This window comes from Kryptolebias marmoratus, linkage group LG15, assembly GCF_001649575.2.
Source record: "Kryptolebias marmoratus isolate JLee-2015 linkage group LG15, ASM164957v2, whole genome shotgun sequence".
In the NCBI taxonomy this organism is placed as follows: domain Eukaryota; kingdom Metazoa; phylum Chordata; class Actinopteri; order Cyprinodontiformes; family Rivulidae; genus Kryptolebias; species Kryptolebias marmoratus.
Window position 1 is genome coordinate 23,209,711 of NC_051444.1, and position 22,834 is coordinate 23,232,544.

Consider the following 22,834-nt stretch of genomic DNA (forward strand, 5'->3'; position numbering starts at 1 on the left):
TTGTGCAAGGTGTCGATGGTCGTCTTTTGGACAACTGTCAAGTCAGCAGTCTTCCCCATGATTGTGTAGCCTATAGAACTAGACTGAAAGACCATTTAAAGGCCTTTGCAGGTGGTTTGAGTTAATTAGCTGATTAGAGTGTGGTATTTAAAAGAGAGCCATGGCTTTTCCCTCACAAGTGTCTGATCAAATGGTGGATGAATAAACTTTGACCAAGTGGACAGGAAAACCCCTAAATTTTAAGAATATTGATTGTTCTCAGGAAAAATAAGATATATGCCTATGACGCAGGTTTGAGCTGAACACTCATTGACAACATGATCTCATTCATCATTAGGGTAAAAGAAGCTGTATCAGTTTGGTTTTGTTTACTATTTACAGTATTAGTAACTAGGATTTAAACAGGAAGTGATCCTTTTAACTCTTGGTGCTGTCCGGGGTGCTGAATGAGCTCCCTTAAGAAAACAAACATTGTAATATTTAAGAATAACACCTCTGAGCTCAACACTACAGATATGAATCCTAAAGAATATCTTTGTGAATGCACAGGTGGCTCATTTGATAATATGTAACAGATATAAAAAGCTGAAATTAAATTTTTTTTGATGACTGTGATAAACTTTCAGTTTTTAATTATTGCAGAATGTGACAAAGTGGTCAAAGGCTGTGTTTATTTAGCACTTGTCCCTTAAATATATTTCTAATTTATTTTTTCTTTCTATAGTTGGTCATAATGCTTTAATTTAAACATTGCTGTCATAACTTTGCTTCACTTACTATCCCGGGTTTGTTTGTGGCAGCATTATGTTGCGGTTGACATCCATGCATGTTTCTTTCTTAAAGCTAACACTATACCATTAGATAAATATGATTGTTTCTTTTGTTACAAGGAACATTTATGGTAAATTATTTGTCTGTTTTTTTTATACTCACCATTGTTTGTCCCTAGAGGCTACAGCCAGAGTTCCCCTGTATTAAATGTTGTGTTTTGCAGACCATTTAGTTGTGGAGATGAGTTTGTAAATTGGATTAATAATCTTATTCCTGTTTCTTTGTTTAGATTTTGTTGTTTGGTTTGACCTGTTTTCTCATGGTATAGTTTAATGAAGTTCAGGTTTTGCCAAGTCTGTATAAAACCAGTACGAGTTTGGCTGCTGGGGAGAGAGATCAAAAAACAGAGATGTTAAAGAAAAAAAAATCTACCAGAAGAACTTTGAACTGGCTGCTGTTGTTGATTTCATGTCACTTTTTTAACCCTCTACCTTACACAGTAACTGAATGTGTAAACGTGCAGTTTCCTGAGAGTATAGTACAAAAGAAAAAGTTAAACACACAAATGAAACAGGGAAATGTCTCTTTAACTACTTTTTTTTTCACAATAGGAACCTGATGGTCCAACTTCTCCCCACATGTCTCGGATCGGCTAATCGTATTATTTTTGTGCGTCACTTCCTGCCGTTCATCTTGCAAATAATAAATCCTTCGCAGCTCCTGGGCTTTCCTTTGACAACTGTCAAACTGAAAACAAACAAGTGGCAAACCTTGTGGCAAAGTGTAGATGCTTCGCAGTCAAGCCTCTTTTCTGTGCCTCAATCTCTTTATCCCTGGACTGAGCTGGTACTGGCCCGAAGCCCGTTCCCAGGCTGTGTGTGCGTATCTTTATCCTCCCAGCATGGACTAATCTAGGGGTAAAAGGCTCACTACTGTTTTTACATAAACAAAGACTTTGGGATGAAACAGAGAGAGGGCCACGGGCAAATCCCACGCCTGGCTGCCGGCCACCGCTCCATGCGGCGTTCACCTTGTGGACACCATGCTGCTCCTGGTAATTACACAGCACAGGCAGGCACCATGATTAAACCAAGTAACATCAGAGGCCTATCACACAAAGTATTGGGCAGAGCCATCAGCGGAGGGAATACAGCTCATCAGACTCTGGTTCAAATGGCAAATTAGATGAAAACTAAAGAAAAACTGAAGACAATTTGAAGGGTGCCAACACAGATGCTGCCCAAAATCGCAATAATAAGTTTGTCATAATCTGAGCTGAGAAGAAATGCTTACATTTTTGATGTATGAACTGAATAAACTGGTAAAAATAAATGGTAAAGCTGCCATGCTAAGTCCAAATCTCTGTGAACTTCTACTGTGAAAGTGTGCCTGAAGTTTTTTTTTTAAACTGTTTGTGCAATGTTCTCGCAATTGTTTGCAAACTTTGCGGAAAATCATAACATGTTATTTCCAACTGAGCTGCACATTTTGATGTGTAATTTGCATGTTTTCTTTTAAAAGCCACAGGGAGTGACGATGGACAAAAATGGTGACTGAAACGCAACAGAATAGTATTAAGGCTGCTTCAGTTCATTGGCACCCTGTTGGCTTCTTGTTTTATTTTGTAATAAAGTCTTTTATTCTGTTCATTGCGTCCATTTGATCACAACCTCACAACATTGTATTTGTTTTAAGGCTGCAGAATCTGAATTAATTTAGAATAATTTTCAGTGGTTTCTAACAGGTGTTCTCTAAGCAGGCCTTCAACATGTATTGTAATTACAATCATCATGCAGCCAACACACTGTTTTGTTATGTTAATGTAGCCCGGGTTTTGACCTTTCTAAAATCACAGAAAGTGTTTTCTGGAATAAGAAATGACTCACTGCCCCAGTTAGAGTTAAATAGTTGGTTTGTAGCTACAACATGTTTATTTCTGCAGTTCTCTTTCAATAAAAGGCTTCTGCTATTTCCTTCACGAATCCAGATAGTGCCTTTATTTACTTATTTTTGGTTCAGACTGTATATCTCAACCATATCCTCCTGAGACCCAGCAATGCATTTTTGTCCTCTGTGGAGTACATAGGTTTTTTGTTCATAACTCTGAAACTATACATGCCACTGTGTTAAATCCTGTTGGTCCTTAGAGAGGACATCCTGGGCTTTCCAATGATATGACATGTGTGGGGGTGGGGCTTTTCTGGAATTTTCTTTCTGATTCTTCACAATGGCTGCCATCCCTGTGAGCACATTTTATCGAAAGAAGAAAGGTAAGTATATTATTTTCTAATTATGAGCTTTGTGAGTTTAATATTCAGATTGCTTCTAGTAAATGAACATCTAAGGAATAGTTAGGTGGATTTTCAGAGCAGTTTAATTATTTGTTGGGATAAAACATAACCTGTTTATGTGTGTCCTCCATAGAGGACATCAGGATTTGCTTTTTATTTTTTTAACCTGTTTTAATAGAAATCAGCTCACTGACTGAGGCAGAGAAAATCCTAAACAGGATTATTGATGGAGACTCAGACATAGATTTGTCAGATGAGGAGGACCAAGAGGGACAGATTGACGGTGATTTTGAGGTCGGGAGTTCAGAGGATGAGGCATCAAGTGAGGAAGAGGAGAGTGAAGTTGAGGATGCACGGGCCCGTCGCCCACTTTGGACCAAAACTAACACGTAGGCTTCTGAGACAAGAGTAGATAAGCTTAGACAGATAAGAGTATTTTTTTGGATGAACTATCACTTTTAGAGGACATAATTATTTAATGTATTTGTCTGTCTCTTAAGATTCCTGCCTGTGCTGGAAGACTCCGGAGAGGTTGTCTGTACTGCCCCAAACCGTGTAGACTGGCCACCATCAAAATACTTTGAGCAGTACATTGACAACAAAGTTTTTGAGGACATGTCCTTTTGCACAAACCAGAGACAGATTCAGGTGTCAGGCTCAAGTCTGAATACAACACCTGAGGAGATTAAGACCTGGTTTGGAGTCTCAGTGTACATGGCATGCCTTGGTTACCCAAAAATCAAAATGTATTGGGCCAAAAAAACAAGAGTGCCAATAGTTGCTGAGTCGATGACAAGGGATCGCTTTTTCAAGATCAGATGTTCTTTGAAAATCACTAATGATCTTGATGTAACTGAAGAAGAGAGGAAGCTCAATATGCTTTGGAGAGTCAGTCCACTTTTGAAGAAGGTGCAACAAGGTTGCCTAAACCTACCCAGGCCAGGAAATGTTTCCATTGATGAACAAATGATTCCCTTTACTGGTCGATGTCCAGTCCGTCAATTCGTTCCTGGCAAGCCAAATCCAACCGGATTGAAGGTGTTTGTTCTCGCTACTCCAACTGGAATTGTATTGGATTTTGAAGTCTACCAAGGAAAAAACACCTTTGTCGGCAGAGACACAGGACTTGGAATAGGAGCAAATGCAGTTCTTCGGTTGACTGAGTCCATTCCCAGGGGAACTCACCTGTACTTTGACAGGTATAAACGTCAATTGTGGTGCTGTTGATGATGATTCTCTGTAAACAAATGACACTTATTTTTTATTTTTTGTGTTTGTGTCTGTCTGTCTAGGTATTTCACCTCAATAAAACTACTGGATAAATTGCTAGAAATGGGTCTGCCTGCAAGTGGAACATTGATGAAAAATAGACTCCCAAAGGATTGTAACATTACATCTGATAAAGAGTTGTTGAAACAAGGAAGAGGCTCCTCTGTAATGGTGACAAGGAAACATCCTGAGCTGGCTGTGACAAAATGGGTTGACAATAAACCTGTACTCATGGCATCAACAGTGCATGGAATAGAGCCCCAGGATACCCGGACCAGATGGTCACTGAAAGACAAAAGGCATGTTCAAGTGTCCAGACCTGCAGTGGTGGCAGAGTACAACACCAACATGGGTGGGGTTGATATGTGTGATAGAATGCTTAGTTTTTATAGAATGGCTAACCGCACAAGGAAGTGGACTGTACGCACAATCCTACACTTCTTCGATCTGGCTATCACCAACTCCTGGTTACAGTATAAGGAAGACAGCCAAGCTTTGGCACGACCTATGAAGAAAACTCTCCAATACCATGACTTCAAACTGCTCTTAGGTGAGGAACTGATTGCCCAGGGGCAGTCAGGCCAACCTAATCCAATTGAATCTGATGCGTCGAATGATGAGGAGTACGTTCCATCACAGAAGAGAAGGAGGCCCCAGCCAGATAAGGAAGTGAGAAAGTATGGAGCTGTCCATTTGCCACAGATGATGGACAATCCTAATAGTTCCAGGTGCAGAGCAGAAGGGTGCACTGGAAAAACCTACATAAAGTGCATCAAATGCAACATGTACCTCTGCATCTCAAAGAAGAAGAACTGCTTTATGGACTACCACAAACCAAAACAGAACTAACACACCTGATTAAACTACACTAATCAGCTTGCTTTTGATAAGCTGAATGAGGTCCCTGGAAATCTGAACCACTGGCTTGAATGGTGTAGCCATTTGAAATTTACAGCACTAAAGATTGTCAGAGTTCAGAGGTAAATGTATGCCTCGAAATGTGTTCATATTTGCCACAAGAGAGTCCCGATGTCCTCTCCAAAGGACATACTCTAAAAAATAAATAAAAACATGTTTTGAAATTTTTTCAATTGTAGTGATGTTTTTTCACACCAAAGAGTCATGTAGTGTAAAAAAAATTGAAATTCAAAAACTTTTTTTTCTCTGGGTCTCAGGAGGATATGGGAGCCTGTTTTTTTCCTATAACATAGTCTGCGCAGGACTTGCTTTTTTTGAAATCATGGACACAGAATCCTATAAGAGTGTACAAACACACATAAACCCCCCTCCTGTTGGAGAGCCGTTGTGTCAGCTAGCTGAGATTAGGAGAACTTGTGTAAAGACTGACCAACTTCTGTAAGAGCTACAGAAACCAAAACAAGCTGAAAGTCGAACTGGTAACAACAATGGCTGACACGGCTGCTGGTGTTCGCAGAGCACGCAGGACCCCAGCTAACAGAAAGAGACGCTACACTTCACAGCGGGCCCGAGAGCCTGGTCTTCTCGCTGTGCGAGCGTGTGGCAGTGAAATGTTTATTTTCTGTACTCCCCTTCTGCTCCTGTAACAGTGTCAGCTACATCCCGCTGTATTTAGTAGCTGTTTGTGTGGAAAAAGAAAGAACGAAAAAAGAAAATACTAGAACCCATCTGTCATCTGCTATCTATGCAAATAGGTGGCCAACAAGCACCTTTTTTTACCCTGCTCATTTTTGCATTCAAAGGACTTTGTTTGCATTTGGCCTGTCAGTGATCAAACAAGCATGATGTCAAAACTGATCATCCTGTACAGAAACCTTGAATCACACACACACCCACGCACACACACACACACACACACCAATAAATTAAGATATGCATGTTGGAGTTTCCCTTACAGAAACAGATACACTAAAACTGTAACCGATCACTTAGAAAACAATTCTGTGCAAGATATTAGGAGTGTGAGTGTATCTTGTAAAGAGGGTGTATATACTGTATATAAACAGCTATTGTTAGACCTGCTGTAGCTGCCAAAATGCAAATTCTGTTTGGAAAAATATCTATACACCCTGCAGATATTTACCCTTGAAATTGCTTGCTATCGTTATTGAAATGATTAGGCGCAGCTGTGGCACTGAACTATGCCTGTGACAAAATCTGTCCCCGAGATGTTTTCGGGAAGTTGAGCTTCTCTTTCCACCGAAGCACCACATCCTCGATGAAGCGGTTTGTAGTGTAGCCTATCCAAATGCGTTGTTTTCCATTTAGGACAAGGAGAAGGTGGAGCGAGAGGAGAATTAGAAGGAGAAGCCGAGCGTTTGAAGGCAAGGAGGAGTTTGGGAGAAGGAGTGTAGATGGGCACGCTGGCGGCAGAAGAGGCGTGGTACAGATGCTTTCACGGAAACAGCCCTGCGATGACAAGATAAGCTGCAATAGAACAGTATCTTTGAAACGCGCACTTATTTTCCTAACAGCCGGTGTTAAAACCGTCAAAACAAGGAAGGTGGTCGATTATATTTGAATAAAACATTCGGCTGTTTGCTACTTTACAACATGAGGAAGTCTACCTATTTGTGGCCTGCCTCAAGGGAAGGCAGGCGATCTAAAAACAATGGGTTGTTTTTAACCTATTTCATTCAGGCTGTACTGACACAAATGCTGCCTATTCTGCGTACACTGACTTTTTACAGGCCGAACAGAAGCTGTGAATCCTGACAGGCAACCGTCATCCTCCGTCAACACCACTTCTTCGACACGTGCCGGAAGTCAAACACCACTTTTCAACAGCTTGTGTTTTTTAATCTCTTCACAAAGTTGTCCCTAATCGTGCTGCGCAAATGTGCCGGGCGAAAGTCTAGGTATTTCCACGCAGTTTTGTGTCTCCAACTAGTCGCTAATAGTCGCAGCCCAGTGAGATACACTGCATTCGAATAAACTTTCATTCGTCCAGTTGTCCTATTCAAGTCCAACTATTTTACCAATTACTCCTTGGTATTTTCAAAAAACCTGCTCGTTTTTTTTTTTTTTTTATCTCAGTCTTGTTGAATTACCTGTGTCAGCCTTTAAATGAGAACAGGAAAAAGGATTGCCCTGTTAACCAGTGTGTGCCCCTTTATAGCAGAAAGCCTCTGCGTGTCTGCATACGCCTAAACCAGAGTTTATAAAAGTGAGATTATGCCTTAAATTTAAATGAACAGATACGAACAGAGTGATAAGCTGACCTGCCATCAAGTAGACAAAGGCTAGATTTAGGTCCGTATGAACCCAGAGGACCTCACACTCTCCAGCTAGAATAAATCTTCTCAGCAGCTAATCGCTCGCGGGCAGGCTGCACGTCTGTAGGCGCTCTCCTCCACGTCGTAGGATGCTGCTGACAAGGGGCTGACTGGGAACAAAGAGCACAGGATCGAGCTGCGAATGACACGTTTATAACTCCGGACGGCAGATATCAAACCATTTGGTGAGAACACACCACCCGCCTGTGTGTTGTTCTGACAGCTTCACTTGTCTAGAGACAAAGTAAATCATCCCGGAGATTTCTTCCCTCTCAAAGAGACAAATATACCCTCTTTGGCTTGCAGCCTCTCTGTTGCTCTTTTCCTGCGCCACATCGTTCATCTACGAATGATGCTGTCAGACAGAAAAGAAAAAGAAATCCCATCTGAACTGTACAGAGGCGGAGAAGAGGAGCTTAAACCTTTGATTCACGCAAAACATTATTTGGTTTATCCAGAGGGGAATTAAACGGTCGTGTTAGAGGCTCAGGAGATGACCATATGCTGCTTTGTTTGACCTGAATGAAAAAAATGACACCTTTAAGGCTTCGAGTTAATATGTTACCAGGAGATTGGATGGCGTATTTAGCAAATTATGAAGGGTAAAAAACATACCAGTGATATGGTGGTCCTGAAGTGCAAACCACATCAACAAACCACTAAACACAATGACATTAACCTACCTACTGGAAAAGGTTGGTACCGGTGGGAAACATGAGTAGTCACTGATTGGACGATGGAGCCGTTTAGCTTTTGCACCTGAAATTTCCTGATTAGTCCTGAGCATGTCCAGTATCACCTCGTATGTATGTCCTGACTCAAAATGTTCTTGGATAGCGGCAGCTACAGCTACGTTTGGGTCACCGGTAACATTTCAAAAACGTGCTACAGATAGAATAACTTCCAATTCATACACACATATAGTATTACAATATTAGACAAGATACAATAAACTAGAAATGCTCAGAGAGCGCAAACCTCCACCAAGGCCACAGTGTGATCACAAAATAGTGCGATCCGGATCTTAATCTGGATCAGCATCAAAATTTAATCTGTTGTTTTTTGTGACAATCCCAACATTTCCTCAACATTTAGTTTTTACCTGATCTTTGCTAACAGCCAGACAAACAAACCAACGGACACAACCAGAAACAGAACTTCCTTGGCGGACAAAGGGGTTACCTGTGACCTTGACCTTTGATCCCATGAACCTTGAAATCAACAGGCATCATCTTTGACCCCTGAGGTGTCCATCTGTGCAGTTTGACATTCCTACATTACAGTGTTGCAGAGTTAGAGAACTAGGTCAACTGGGATGTTGACCTGTGACCCCATGACCAGGAAATCAGAGGTGATCACCCCTGTCCCATGAGGTGTCCAGCTGAGGAGTTTAATTTTCCTGTTATACAGCTGCAGAGTTAGAGCACTGGCTGATCTGTGACCTTGACCTTTGACCGGATCACCACTAAAATCTATTGACTTGTTCCTTGTACCATTTTTGATGTTCCTGAAGATTTCATGAAAATCCGTTTCTAACTTTTTGAGTAACCTCATTGGTGGAGGTAATAAGATGTATTATTTTTGGTAATTTTAGAGTGATTACTATGGGGTTGCAGGGCCCTGACTGTAAGATATACAAAAATCTGAGGCAACAACAAAAAAAAATAAACTGCTTCAGACCACAGAGACTGGTATAAAAACAGAGGAGAGATCAGCTGCAGTTCCCTCCAATAAGAAGTAAGAACCAACATCTAAAACGAAAACTCAAGGACATGTCTGAGAAACATGACTACTGGAAATATTCCTAGACTGTTCAGGCAGACGGAAATAAATGGACAGTAGCCAGAAAAGATTTAGATGACATGGAGCTTTTATTAAACACATGATGACGCCCTCATCTACTTAACACAAGGAAATCCTTCTGGAGCACAGAAATTAAGGCACGTCTTTCAAGGCTTTGCTCACCATGCACACATATTATTGCCTCGTTTCTAAATTTGCTCAGAGATTTGTTAACTGTGTTTAACGCTGATCGGTCTGTTGTCATGAAACTGATCTTAAAGCACAAGTTGTTTTTTTTTAAATCAGTGACAAAAGCGACAAAGAGCTTCAATTCACAACCAGAAATGCCACATAAGAGAAGGATGTTGCCTCCATGTTGCCGATTACTGGTCTGTCTGGCAATTAATCGTCACAATTTGGTCCATTTTGAGCAACATTTAAATATTTCTGGACAAGAAGATGGTGCTACTTAAAATCTAACTGGAATAAAATTTGTAATTTTTTAGATAACCAACAAATTGTTCAGAGCGACTGAATCTGGTTTTCGACATTATAATAATTAGCAACTCATATAGTATTTCATGAAAAATGAGAAAAGATTGTGTTTCTCAACGGGAGCCATGCAGAGGGAAGCAGTGGGTGCTGTGGTTGTGTGTCTGAGTGCAGAAAAAAAAGGGAATGCTAAGATATTAGAAGTATCGCAGCAATCAGTTTACATGTAATGGCCTCAAATCCTCAAACGACTCAGAAAGGCTGATTTTCCAAATGTGAACTTTTCATTCCTCAACACGCAGAAAATGAGCAGCTTCAGCTGGCATCAGCCCTTAATCTCGGGGTAGAATAATCTGTCTCAGAATGTAATAATTCACATGGTATGTCTTTCGATTTGGATTAGTCACCCCCCAATCCTCTTAGCCAAATATCTGAGTAGAACTTCTTAGTGACGAGTTCACACGTCCACATGACTCCCTGTTTTGGCCATGACCTCTTACAGTTTAAAGCTAATCTGCTTGTTTGCATTTGTATTATTTGTAAAATGATTGTTTGAACTGTACGACATTCACACTGGTGTTTTTCATGACTTTTTTGTTTTTCCATATGTTTGTTTTCAGTCTAACTACTTTTGCATCCTTAGCCCTTCGTGCATCAAAAGGTTCAGCTCATTCAGGAGATGGGTATGGTGACTTTTGGTTTTTGTAGCTTTTAAGCTTTTTTTCATAGAAATAAATTGAGAACTCTTCATTTCCTTCAAAACTGTGTTTTTCTTTAAAATCTACTTCAGCGTACTTGCTCTAATGTTGTCTTCTTATGCTACTTTTAGCTTTTAGCTAGCATTTTGATACTTTTAGCTACTAGCTTAGCATTTTGTTACCTTTTGCTGTTTTTAGCTTTTAGCTATCTATCCTGCTTTTAGTTAACATTTTACTGCTTTTACATAGCCTTTTGTTATATTTAACTTTTAGCTACCATTTAGCTTCTTTTAGCTTGTAGTTGGTTTATTTTTTTTAATACATTTAGCTTTTAGCTATTTTTCCTGCTTTTTGCTAACATTTTACTTTTATGTAGCCTTTTGCTATATTTATGTTTTAGTTATCCTTTTGCTACTTTTAGTTACTGTTTTACTACTTTTGGCTTTATCTTGTGTTTAGCATTTGGCTTTTTTTAGCTTTAACAACTCAGTTTTTTAGCTTCTTCGGCACTCAGCTTTCTCGCTGCATTTTTGTAGAAATGTATTTTTTTGCAGCTACAACTTGTATATTTTTTCCAAATATTATTACAAATCTGCGCTCCTTCCTGTTGCAGTAAGAGCAAGCGTCACAGCTCATACTCTGAATTAAATTTGTTTGAAAGTTGTCACAGGGATCAGTGGCACTCAGGATTAGCAGTATCTGGGAAAACATTTTATACTTTAATACCCACCAATCAGAGCCAATGAGAGTCCCTGCTTCATGCAAGGCTCTGTTAGGAGGAGAAGAAGCTTCATTTGTAAAAAAAAAAGAAGGAAAAAATAAAATAAAGTCTGTCACAGCCATAGCATTCTGCCATCTTTAAACATGATCCGGTGCTATCAAATGACATAAAAAAAAACCTTGAATCATTTAAATCCATGACTCAGTATTCTTTATCTTTATCCTTTAAGGTTCTTTATAATTTAATAAACAGGATTAAAGTCATTGGGTAGAACTGAGCTGAGCGAGGCTCGTTCCACATTTTGTTTTAGCTTCCACTCGGCATACTGAGTCTTATTAAGCCTTTGCAAGATTACAGGGCCCTAATCTCTGCGAACACATGTTGTGAAGAATAAAAGCAATTTTATTTGGGAAACCAGAGTCCAAGTTTAGCAGGAAATGAGCTTTCTCCATAATCTCATCTTTTCTTTTTTCTTTTTTTTTCCTCCGGAGTAAATGAAAAGTGCCTTTTTTTTCAGCACTGGGCTCTTTTCGCCTGAGTGTGAGTTGAGGAATTAACGGTGTATTGTGTGAAGTAAGAAGCAGTATTGTCTTTCTGTGACACACACACACACACAATACTCACTAGTTCATAAACACCCCAGCAGCAGGCCAGGTTTTACCCACCGTAAAAAGATTTGGTTTCTGAGGAATGTAAATCCACCTGTTTCCAAACAGACGGGTTTTGAGATTAATGTATTTATTGTCACTATTCTCCCCCAGCAATAACAACCTACCTCCAATCTGAATTCCCCCCTCCCCACCCCCCACTCTCCAAATTCTATGCAGATTTCTGGTGCATGCTTACTGCACTTTGCAGAGAGCTTCATAAAGATGACGATAAGCTAAAGCTCTAAATCCCAGACTTAGCTTTCTTATCAAGAGCTGCAGGGGTGCTTTAATAGAAGCCATGCACAGTTGCTGAATGTACAGGAGTGGTGTGTGTGTGTGTGTGTGTGAGGAAGTGGTATCCGGGCTGTAAATGCATATGCATAAGGACTCATTTTTCCCCTCACAACCACAGTTTCATGAGTGGTCTCGGCGATCTTAAACACTTTAAGGGGGTATTAAGTTCAGTTTTTACTGAATATTATTGAGGATGACTGACTGGACTGTCAGTCTGACGCCACGCTGCTGGTGTTTTGGAACAAGAAAATCCATCCCAGAGATTTGGATTTATGTTGTTTATCGTATATGATTTGCGCTAAGCTGTGGTCCACACTCTGTAATACCCCCTGACCATGATGTCATCCCAGTTTAGCAGCCTGGGAATAGGTGAGCTTGGCCTCAAGATGATTTGACTCATCCTCAGAATTAAAGGATGGCTATTACGCTCTTCGACTTTTTCTCACCAGCAAAAGACAGCGTGTTGTTAGTGTAGATGTTTAAAATAATCATCATTGTAACCATCCAGTAACCTTTATAATTCTGTAAAGTAATGAGAATAACCACTTTTGAAATGATTACAAGGGTTATTCTGGGTGTTTATGACAACTCTGTCATAAAATCTTTGCAAAACTAGGGCCTAGCATTCCATGAAGGAATGCATTTCATGCCAGTATGTTAAACTAAGACCTTCTTATGTTGAGAACGGAGTTATACTGTAACTGTTCTGGTCAAATGTTAAAAATGACATTTTATAATTTGTTTGTGTTTAGAGTATGTGTTGTGGATCATTTTCATCTCATATCACCAAGAGTTTTAGTTCAATATCTGTAAAAATTACAGAATCGTAGCCATTTCTGTGTTTGCTAAGGTCAATTAGCTGTGGTGGCCATCTTGAATTATGGTGTCTCCAAAAGTTAATCAGTTGTAGATGTACGTCCAATGATTATGTTCTGAAAGTTTCAGTAAAATAAAAGCTGTTGTTGTTGCAGTTTGCAGTGAAGTGAAACTTCTCAGACCTTTAAATTGCACAGAACATGAGTTGTTTTTTAATTTAGGCCACCGGTGTGTCTTACTAATAAAAATCCTCCTCGTAGTCTCAAACATGACCCAGAAGGGAAGCCCGGGTTCTGTTTAGCACTCGGCCTGCGCTGGCAGCACCTCAGGGGTCAAAGCTTGTAACCGAGCCAACTGTCCAGTTAGAGAGGCCTCCACATCGTAGCATTGTCCCCACCCCTCCCGCTGCTATGTGCACTCGCGCCACCTCGCTGATCCCACCCCACCCACCCCGCCGCCACCTGGCACCCGGATGCCCGCCCCCCGAGCACTCAGGTGCATAAACATCAGCTATAATGAAATACAAGGTAGACTTTACCACTTCACTGGCTCCTCGCAAGACAAAATGCCAAAACAAATCTTGTCATAATTAGGCATAATCCAGCTCATTACCATCTGCTTAATTATCCTATTAATAACACTTCCTAGGAGAGCTTGTTTGAGGCAGCAGCAGCGAGCTTGTGCAAATGTTTGTTCCTAAATGAGCAAACACGGAGAATACAACAGCACTGTTCAAACACACACACACACACACGCACACACACACCCTCTGACAATAGCAGAAAAAAAAATCAGGCTGCAGAATTAATGGCACTGCGTAAAGCACCGAAGCTCTATGTGAAACCTTTGTCACGTTAGTAGCAGGTAATGGATATGGACCAGGAAACAGGCTTGTGATTATGTGCTTCTATAGGAGAGGCGTCACTTTATTACTTATCGACTAAACTGCAGATGAAACTCTGAAGCACCAACACCTTTCAATAACGTATGTAGTTTGGATACAATGCACCATTTTGGGCTGCCGAACCAATAAGCCTAAGTTTTCTATTGGCTGTACTGGAGAGAGTTTTAGATTGTGAACTTTTAAGGAATTTCCAGGTCACTAAATACATGCTTCCTCAGATTCACTGAGGCAGAACTCAGTTTTTCAGACAGAATGGGTTAATAGCTTATCCCCCCACCCCTCCCTGTTGTTTCTTTTTTGCTCAGACAAACAGATCTGAAAGCAAATAAGGGGTGTAATGATATCATTAAGACGGCATTATGCTTGGCTTGCTTTGTTTCCACACTCGGCTGCATACTTAAAGTTTTAACCACGCTTTATTTCAGCCCAAATTTGTATTTATGAATTCTCTGAAATCGCTTTTTTACAAAAAAAAAAAAAGAAAATGTAGAGTTGAGAGTGCTGCACGAGCTTGTACAAAAATACTCAAAAATACTCCAAACTGCTCGGATTGACTCAAGGTTAACTTTGAGATTTAGATGAACTGGGGTGTCGCTGAACTCGAACGCTTGTAAAACACAACATACATCGTCCTTTTGGACATCCCTTGCATGGCGCTGCTGAAAATAAAATTAGCTGCTAGTTTTTAAGCATCCAAGGTTCAGCTCTACTGAGATTACACGTGGAATCAGAAATATTTGCAGCCTTTTTTCTCAACTTTCTTTACACAAGTATTCCTTGGCCGCCTACCGTGTAAGAAGTCTGGAAAATCATGTGTGACAAAGTGTAAATACAACAAATGCTTTCAGTCATTTTGAAGCCAACAGGCCTGCTAATTGTTACTTCCTTATGTAGAAAACAGGTCACTTCTTCTCTGACCTGCAGTCTCACTGAATTCTGAGTGTTTTCAAGCTACCAGTTCTTAAAAGCCATGGCCTGTTTTTGTGTGCACAGCACACAACATAACATAACATGCATGTTATTTTGTTGTCCATTTTGTACCCACCTTGGTAGCCACCCCCATGTTTATGGTTTAATCTCCTGGATGACACTTTTGAAATGAAGACAAGCAGATTTGTAGCAGCTTTTTAAATAATTATCATTGATCACTGATATGGTTTTTAGACTCGTACATTCAGGTCTGCAGCTTCAGAAATAAGGAGAGCAGGTGTCGAAATACAGCTTTATAATTTACAGCAACTAAATTAAGAAGGGTTTGTGATGTCTGCGACAACTTGGCAACCATTTTGAGAAATTATGATGCACAGATCTTTATTCAAGCAATCAATCATATTCCCCTTACATGATAGTTCAGTGATATGGCCGCAAAGATGAGTCTTTCGCTTAGTCGTTTTAAGCCGTTTTTAGTCGCTTAACATGAACCACCAGAGCCAACAACATTCTGTGACAATATGCGCTTAAGCAGGAGAAATATACATTTTTAAAACACCAGCAGAATGACAGGAACTCTGTCGGCTAAAAGCAAGGACTCTGTAGGCTGCACCCATTTCATGCGCACTTGTCGACTCGGCCCTGTGACCACCTCCCTCGCCAGCTTAGAAGTGGATCGGCACTGGGTCAACTTTCAAGCCCTTATTTCATCCACAATTAAAATGCAGGGAGAAGACATCTCAGGCAGGGCTTGAAAGTGATTTGTGGAAGAGGCTAAAGAGCCTCATCTCACAAAATCAACACGCTCTGAAGCCTGGTTAGTAAGACTGCATAAGGCATAAGACCTGCATAAGATATAGCTGCAAAGAATTATGGAATAGACTAATCTCGTTTTGTTCCAGAGTGTTTCTGTGTTCCCAGCTCATTTCCTTAACATTTCAGAGCATTTGAACAAGACTTTCTATGGCTGCGAACCGGATAATTCTGGGTCATTTCACCATAAACAAACAATCCAACCAAAACAGTAACTGGATGTTCCTTGGCATTCTTGGCAATATCGTCAATCTCCAGCCTCACCTTGGTGGCAGAGCTTTCCTGTTTTCTTTGCTTCGCAGTCCCACTGTTCATACTGGATACCGTAGACAACAACAGCGCTACCTCGCTGTTCTTCAACGTCAGTCTGAGGCCAGTCTCAGCGTGGGGTCGTGTCTCTGCAGGACTTTCAACCAGCACAGCGGGCGTTCTTTCCCTCCAGTTTTCTCAAACTAATTTCCCATTCTGGCCAAACTCTGTGCAGACCCAACACAAGCAGTGTCAGCAGGGCAAACACACACACAACAGGATGAACAAGGCTGCGAGCGCTCGAGGCAGACTTCCTGCAGAGGCCACTCAAACCTGCTCGGATTGAATTGATGACTTGGTGTCTTCTCTGAGTCTTTGGTTTAAAGAGTTTATGCGGGTGTGCAAACAACTCCATTCAAGCCACAGAACAAGCCATCATTTGGCCTCTGGGTGGGGAAGACACAATATCTTTGCTCCAGTTATCAGTTTGATGCTTGGGCTCACAAGAAAATACCATATGTGGTCTTGTCTTATTTTAAAAAGGTAAAGGACACAATAAATAAGTTTAAAGTTTGGTTTTCTTTCAGTAGACAATGTGCTGTAAAATCACTCTTTAAATCTGAAGAAGGACTACAGGAAGAGAAAAAAAAACTACATTTGAGATGTTTATTTTATGCTTTTTGTATTATCTTTTGAGAGAAAGGGGGGAGAAGGGAAGAAAGAAGACAGCCAGACAGCATGGCCATATGAAGAGAATAAAGAGAATGAGTTATCAAGTAAAAACAGATCACTGAATTCACTTCATGTAAACAAAATAAACATGCAAACAGCTGATAAACTGAAACCCTCATATAAAGAGAAAAATGAATAATTGATGCTGTTTTCTCGTAAGTCACACTGGGTCACAATTTCCTTTTTCATTCTTGGATTAGATGAAGTTACGAGTGGTTCAGAAGTGTTTTAGTTTGAGAGCTTGCTTACAAAAGGAGCACACAATCCACCTGCATGAGCTGCACAAACTGTGGTCTACAGACTGTGAGGTCTGATGATGGGTGGGAAGGGATGGAGTCTTCAGGTAAAGGGCTCCTTCCTTGTGGAACCAGTTTGAGCTCAGGAGACTCACTAAAACTTTTCTTTTTCATAAATATCCTAATTTGAGCCGAAATGTGTGACCATGAACCATCCTTTTAGTTATGCGGAAACATTTTCTAGGATTTCACAGCCTTTTTTTCTGCAATTTTGTGATTTTTAAAATTCTTTTAGCAGGTATTCCTGACATGGTCCTTTGCTATTTGTCTCTAATTTCTCTCCTCTGACTCCTCCGCTGGTCAACACAAATGGCTACTTTTACTGAATTTATTCCTGCTGTAGGTTTTTATTAGTTCTCTCTGCAGAAACCTGGATATTAACAGTGGGGGACAAAATCAAAGCAATCCATTGGTTGACCAACACTACTTCAAAATGTATGCAATGTATAAACACCTCACTGAAATGGCTTGCAGTAACTAGAAAAGACATGAATTGGACTGATTTGAGTTAAAAGGGAACTGAAGAGGGCATCAATTTAATGGGTTTAAAATTGAACTGAATTTAATTAAACTAACTTTTTAGCTTCCTCCGTCTCTTCGCATGAGGCGATTTGTTGTAATTTGCTGCTGGATAATAAAACTAAACGGAACTGAAAACACTCCTAGACTAAATGGTATTGAGGGCTTGTTAATGTTACAAGTGTCACATTTGCAACTGTATTATTTTATTGTGACAACCGCGTCCATTACCACTGAACTGAGCCAAAGCTTTACCTTTAATGCTTCCAGGCCTTTGAGAAATGGCCGACATTATAGACTGTAAAGTGCAAAAAGATCATTTTGTAACGTGTTCCATGAGAGCGTACAGAGTTCAACCAATGACACGGCACAAGTGGGAGGAAATAAAAACATCATCAACAACAACATGGTAATGAAGGGAAATCATTGCGTCTTCTGTGATAATGACTCATGATCACTTTAAACACTCCTCTTCTTTAAATGCATCTCTATCCTTGACATCAAGCACCTCCAACTGTTTTTAGAGGTGCACACAGTTTCAAAGGATGAATGCATTATCTGAAACATACTGAAAAAACTTGAGGATGCCTTTCAAAGGTGATTTCCCGTTGATACGTCTTGAAAATCCTTTTAGCAAACATGTTTCCTTTGCACAAAAGTGATTAGTTATCACAAATAAAGTGATTAATTATCACAAAGACAACCACGTGTTTCTTTTTTATAGGAATTACTTGCATGTTTTAAATCATCATTCTACTAAATTAGTTTAATAATAATAGTTTATTTGCATTTACATATGTGCTTGTGTTCATCTGGTTGTGATGCTTGAATTAATTTGTGAAGGAATTATTAAAGGGACACTTCCTGATATCTGGGAGCAGTATAGTTGCTCAGCTGCTTGCATTTGAGTTAAAATGTGTCGCATCAGATTTTACTAAACTTTCAAACTTGTTAAAAGTCACCTGGGGTGGCAAAGGGTCAAGCTGTGGGTTACGGCACAGTGACTGTCTTTGATTGCTATTAAAAATCATTTATTTGTTTTTATTTGCCCAAAAAAGCTGAAGTGAAATGATTCCATCATTGCTCTTTTGGCTGTTTGTTTCACAAAATAACACAAGAATAACCCACATGACTTCCATGCAACTTGGTACAGTGGACAGAAACTGTCAGGATTCGGGGGTCTTGGGTTTATTGTTTCATGTTTCTTTTGTTCCCTGTGTTTGGTTTATTTCTCCTGTGTTTAGTATGAGTCTTGTGTTCCTTGTGCGATCACTCTCTCTCCCTCAGTAGTTCTGTCAGCCTGCATCACCATCCACACCTGTTCCCTCGTTAGTAATCACTCACCTGTTTCCACTTCCTCGTTACCCTCAGTCATTTTCCACACTTGCTGGTTCATTGTTTCACTCTTGTGTGATGTCTGTTTTTTTCCTTTTGTCTCACCCCGTCGTGTTTTTGCTACCCTGGATTGTTGCAAGTTTTGTTATGTTTTTTGTTGCTGCCACGCCAGCCTTTGTTTTCCTTTTTGTTAACAAATTAATTTTACTTTGAGTTCCTCCGTGTCTGCCTGCAGCTGGGTTTGAGCCGACCACTCTGTCGTGACAGAAACATCAAGAATCACTTAAAATGTAGAATTTTAACAAGCAAATGTGATATTGATCTAAAACCTGATTATTTAGTTGTTTATTTTTAATAAAGACTGAAAATTATTTATAAAATTCAGTAAGTTGGCTGTATAAATGCAAAGTTTCAAATTGTAAAGCTTCTACAAAAACCTGACAGATGAGAAGAGAAAGTCCTGCAGTGTCTTGTGTAAAAATAAATTTAAAAAAATGTGATGTGATTATGTGATTGCACTTAAAAAAAACATTTTATTGCATCTCTATTACTCTTTTCATCTCCTCTGCTTCTCCTCTTTTAAATCTGGGTAATTAAAAGATGCAATAATGAACAACTCTAACTTTAATTTAACTAGGTGAAAGTCTCACTGAGATTAAAAAGCTCTTTTTTAAGAGAGACCTGTTTAAGAAAGCGAGAAACGAACAAAAAATGTTACATGGCATTAAAAATACAAGCAATAATCAAACTATGCCCCAAGCAGCAGCAACAATAAAAACAAATATGTTTCTCTTTCCAATATAATAAATGTTAACTTCCAGTTTAACCAGTTGTGTCAGTTTGATGTCCTCAAATTAAAGCATAATGTTGTGTTTTTATGACTTGAGTTAGTGATTAGGTCCAAAAAGTGCATTATTAATTTGAAGCTCAGAGTTTGCCACATAATTGAAAACAATAAGAGTTACATTTGTCATAAACAGATGGCTTTGCATTGTGTTTATCAGTTAAAATATATACTGGTAAGATACTATTTTAAGAAGCTTTTTAACTGAACTTTTAATAACAAGCACCAGCGTTAATATAAGAAAATTATGTAATGTGTGCGAATACAGAACTCTGTGTAATAATAAATACATGTAGGCATGGTCTGATGTGGTTAAAAAAAAGTATCATCTTTTATTTTATATACTAGTTATTAAGTGTTCCTGTGATCAAAGGAGATAAGGGACACACAGAGTGGTACGGCAGTAATCGTACCACTAAGCAAGTATGATCATTTCTGCTCTATTAGCTTAATTTCTGAATCAGTAGAAATCCATGTGTGTCAGGTTGTCATAGGATGGGGATTTGATGAAGGTGGACCCAGATGCAGAGGTAGGAAGGAGGCAGGAGCAGCGTGAGCATCAGGAGCTTTAATAACTAAACTCAGGAGCACAACGTACACAAGAGGAGTTCTGGGGAGGCTGATTACCTGACGAACGATGACAGATTGCAGACTAGTGGGAATGGAGCTGAAAGCAAGGGTCACTGTGGGAAACTATGGCTAAGAATAACATGACTAACATAGTTCTGAACACGAAACTAAGAATGCCAGACAAGAATAAACTCAAAGACGAAAAAAACGACTATAGAAACCCAAACACCATGACACAGATTCTTAAATAGTGACAGAATTGTGAAGATGTATGAAAGACAAAGAAACCATGACCTAACCTGCTTGTGTTTTGTCTGCAAATATTCAATTTTCACAATATTTTAGGGACTTCTTGCACAGTTTGAATTGATCTATAACTTAAAATGCTTCTGTGAGATCGGAGCCTATTCAGAAAACATTTGGAGCTAAAGCCCCTCAGGCCCCGGCCTGACCATGCAAATGGTCTGAAACACTTTAACAACCATCAGATGTATGCAGACACTGAAATAGACAATGAGAAACCTGTTCAGTTACCAGCACATCCACCATCTACTAAACTCAATAAAATCATCCCTCCCAGCTCTTTAATGCAATTCTGGTCCCCCAGGCTAACAACAATTAGGCCCCTGCAATTAGTCATCATAATACTGCAGCTCGCGGGCAGCAATAATAAATGCCGTTATGGATGGGCTAACCCAAGTCAAGCTGAGCCCTAATGATGGTAAGATAGCATACACAATAACAAGCTCTGCCTTAATGAAACACAAACCCAGGATTACAAATTCAGTCATGGGCGCCACATGCCCGCTGCAGAAACCAAGCCCGAGGAGCGTCAGGCAGGATGAGATTATGCGTAAAATATTCACACCTGTCTGTGCAGCTCACCTTTTCGCTGTAGGTGAAGGGTTCAAAGGATGGATCGAATTTTTAAGCACTTTAAAAGCCCAAACGAAAAGGCACTAGGCTGTTTTATACTTTCCGAGATCTGTGAAGGTCAAACTATTCTTCACAAACCCACGCACGAGTGCATTAAAAATCAATCCATCTTCTGCCCGTTGTTCTGCTAGTGTTAATAACTTCCTGGCGTCTGAGCACAATTCAAGCACAAACAATTCCACCTATTTTTGTCACTCTCATAAACCAGAAACATATGCAAGCAAAGTACCGAATGTAGCACTAAAAATAAAAGGTGAACAATATAGTAAAGTTTACACTAGCTTAGTTTGTAACTACTGCACACTCAGATGTTAAGTAAAAACTGCCATATGAGTCTCTCTCTCTCCTGCTTATGACTTTATTTAGCAGATTTTTAACTACTTGGATGGGGTATTTAAATTTAAAACCTTCATGCTTGAGCCAAAGTGTACAAAAAAACAGCTCCTTGAACAAAAAAAATGGCAACATAGAGTCAGAGAAAAAATTAATTTACCTTAGAGTCTTCTCTTTGAGCATGTTTACTTTAGGAAACAACACTTTTGATTCCAGATTTATTTTGTTATTTAAACAAGAATCAGTTTCAATGATTGTTGCAATCAGAGCACCAACAGAAATAAGAAGAAAGGGTTAATATCCATCTGTTGCACAATCAGCCACGCCTTCAGTGCGTCTTGGTACTTCTGTGGTAGTAAAGCTGTTAGCTGTTAGTGGTATTATAGCAAAATGGAAGTGATTGGGAAGCAACTCAGCCACAAAGTGATAGGGCACGTAAAATCATGGAGCTGTTTCTAAAGATGCTGAGGGTCATAGATCACAGAGGTCACCAACGATCTGCCGAGTCAACAGCTACAGACCTCCAAACTTCATGTGGCCTTCAGATTAACTCAAGAACAGAGTGTAGGGAGCTTCATGGAATGGTTTCCATGGCTGAGCAGCTGCAGCCAAGCCTTCCATCACCAAGTGCAAAGCGTTGGACTTTGCACTTGGTGATGGACTCTAGAGCAGAGGAGACGTGTTCTCTGGAGTGAATGAATCACGCTGCTCTGTCTGGCAATCCAATGGATGACTCTGGGTTTGCCAGTTGCCAGGACAACAGTACTTGTATGCCTGCATTGTGTCGAGTGTAAAGTTTAGTGGAGGGGGGATTATGATGTGGGGCCGCTTAGTTCCAGTTAAAGGAACTCTTAATGGGTTAGGGTTAGTATTAAAAATCACCAAGACATTTTGGACAATTTCACTCTCCCAACTTTGTGGGAACAGTTTGGGGATGGCTCCTTTCTGTTCCAACATGACTGAGCACCAGGGCACAAAGCAAGGTCCATAAAGACATGGATGAGTGAGTTTGGTGTGGAAGAACTTGACTGGCCTGCAGAGAGTCCTGAACCTCAACCTGATAGAACACCTTTGGGATGAATTAAAGCAGAAACTATGAGCCAGGCCTTCTCATTCAACAGTGTCTGACCTCACAAAGGCGCTACTAGAAGAGAATGGGATGTCTCTCATATTCATATGCATGTGAAGGGAGACAAGGGAATACTTTTGGCTATATAATGTATTTATCTGAATTTTGACCAACACTTTGAGCAGCCAAACTTTCACTGCTTCAACATGAACTCCACAAGGCTTTTTCTGACATATTCTGCTCTTTTGAGACAAAAGTTGTTGTTT

At 40.0% G+C, this 22,834-nt stretch overlaps 1 protein-coding gene and 1 long non-coding RNA gene across 4 annotated transcripts in view; both read left to right on the forward strand.

Annotated features, from left to right (window-relative positions):
* The window catches only part of LOC119617733, a 70,709-nt gene that overhangs the window by 18,013 nt on the left and 29,862 nt on the right, over window positions 1-22,834 (forward strand). The gene's annotated exons all lie outside the window — the stretch shown is intronic.
* Window positions 2,789-5,416, forward strand: LOC108234759 (piggyBac transposable element-derived protein 3-like). 3 transcript variants are annotated; one of them, XM_037980003.1, is made up of 3 exons: window positions 2,789-3,451; window positions 3,563-4,261; window positions 4,355-5,416. In XM_037980003.1, the coding sequence occupies exons 2-3, from the start codon at window positions 3,678-3,680 to the stop codon at window positions 5,178-5,180; spliced, it is 1,410 nt and encodes a 469-aa protein (XP_037835931.1). In that variant the 5' UTR covers window positions 2,789-3,451; window positions 3,563-3,677; the 3' UTR covers window positions 5,181-5,416. The 3 variants fall into 3 exon arrangements, with proteins under 3 accessions (XP_037835931.1, XP_024861276.1, XP_017269681.1); XM_025005508.2 differs by having other exon boundaries at window positions 2,789-3,041; XM_017414192.3 differs by having other exon boundaries at window positions 2,789-4,261.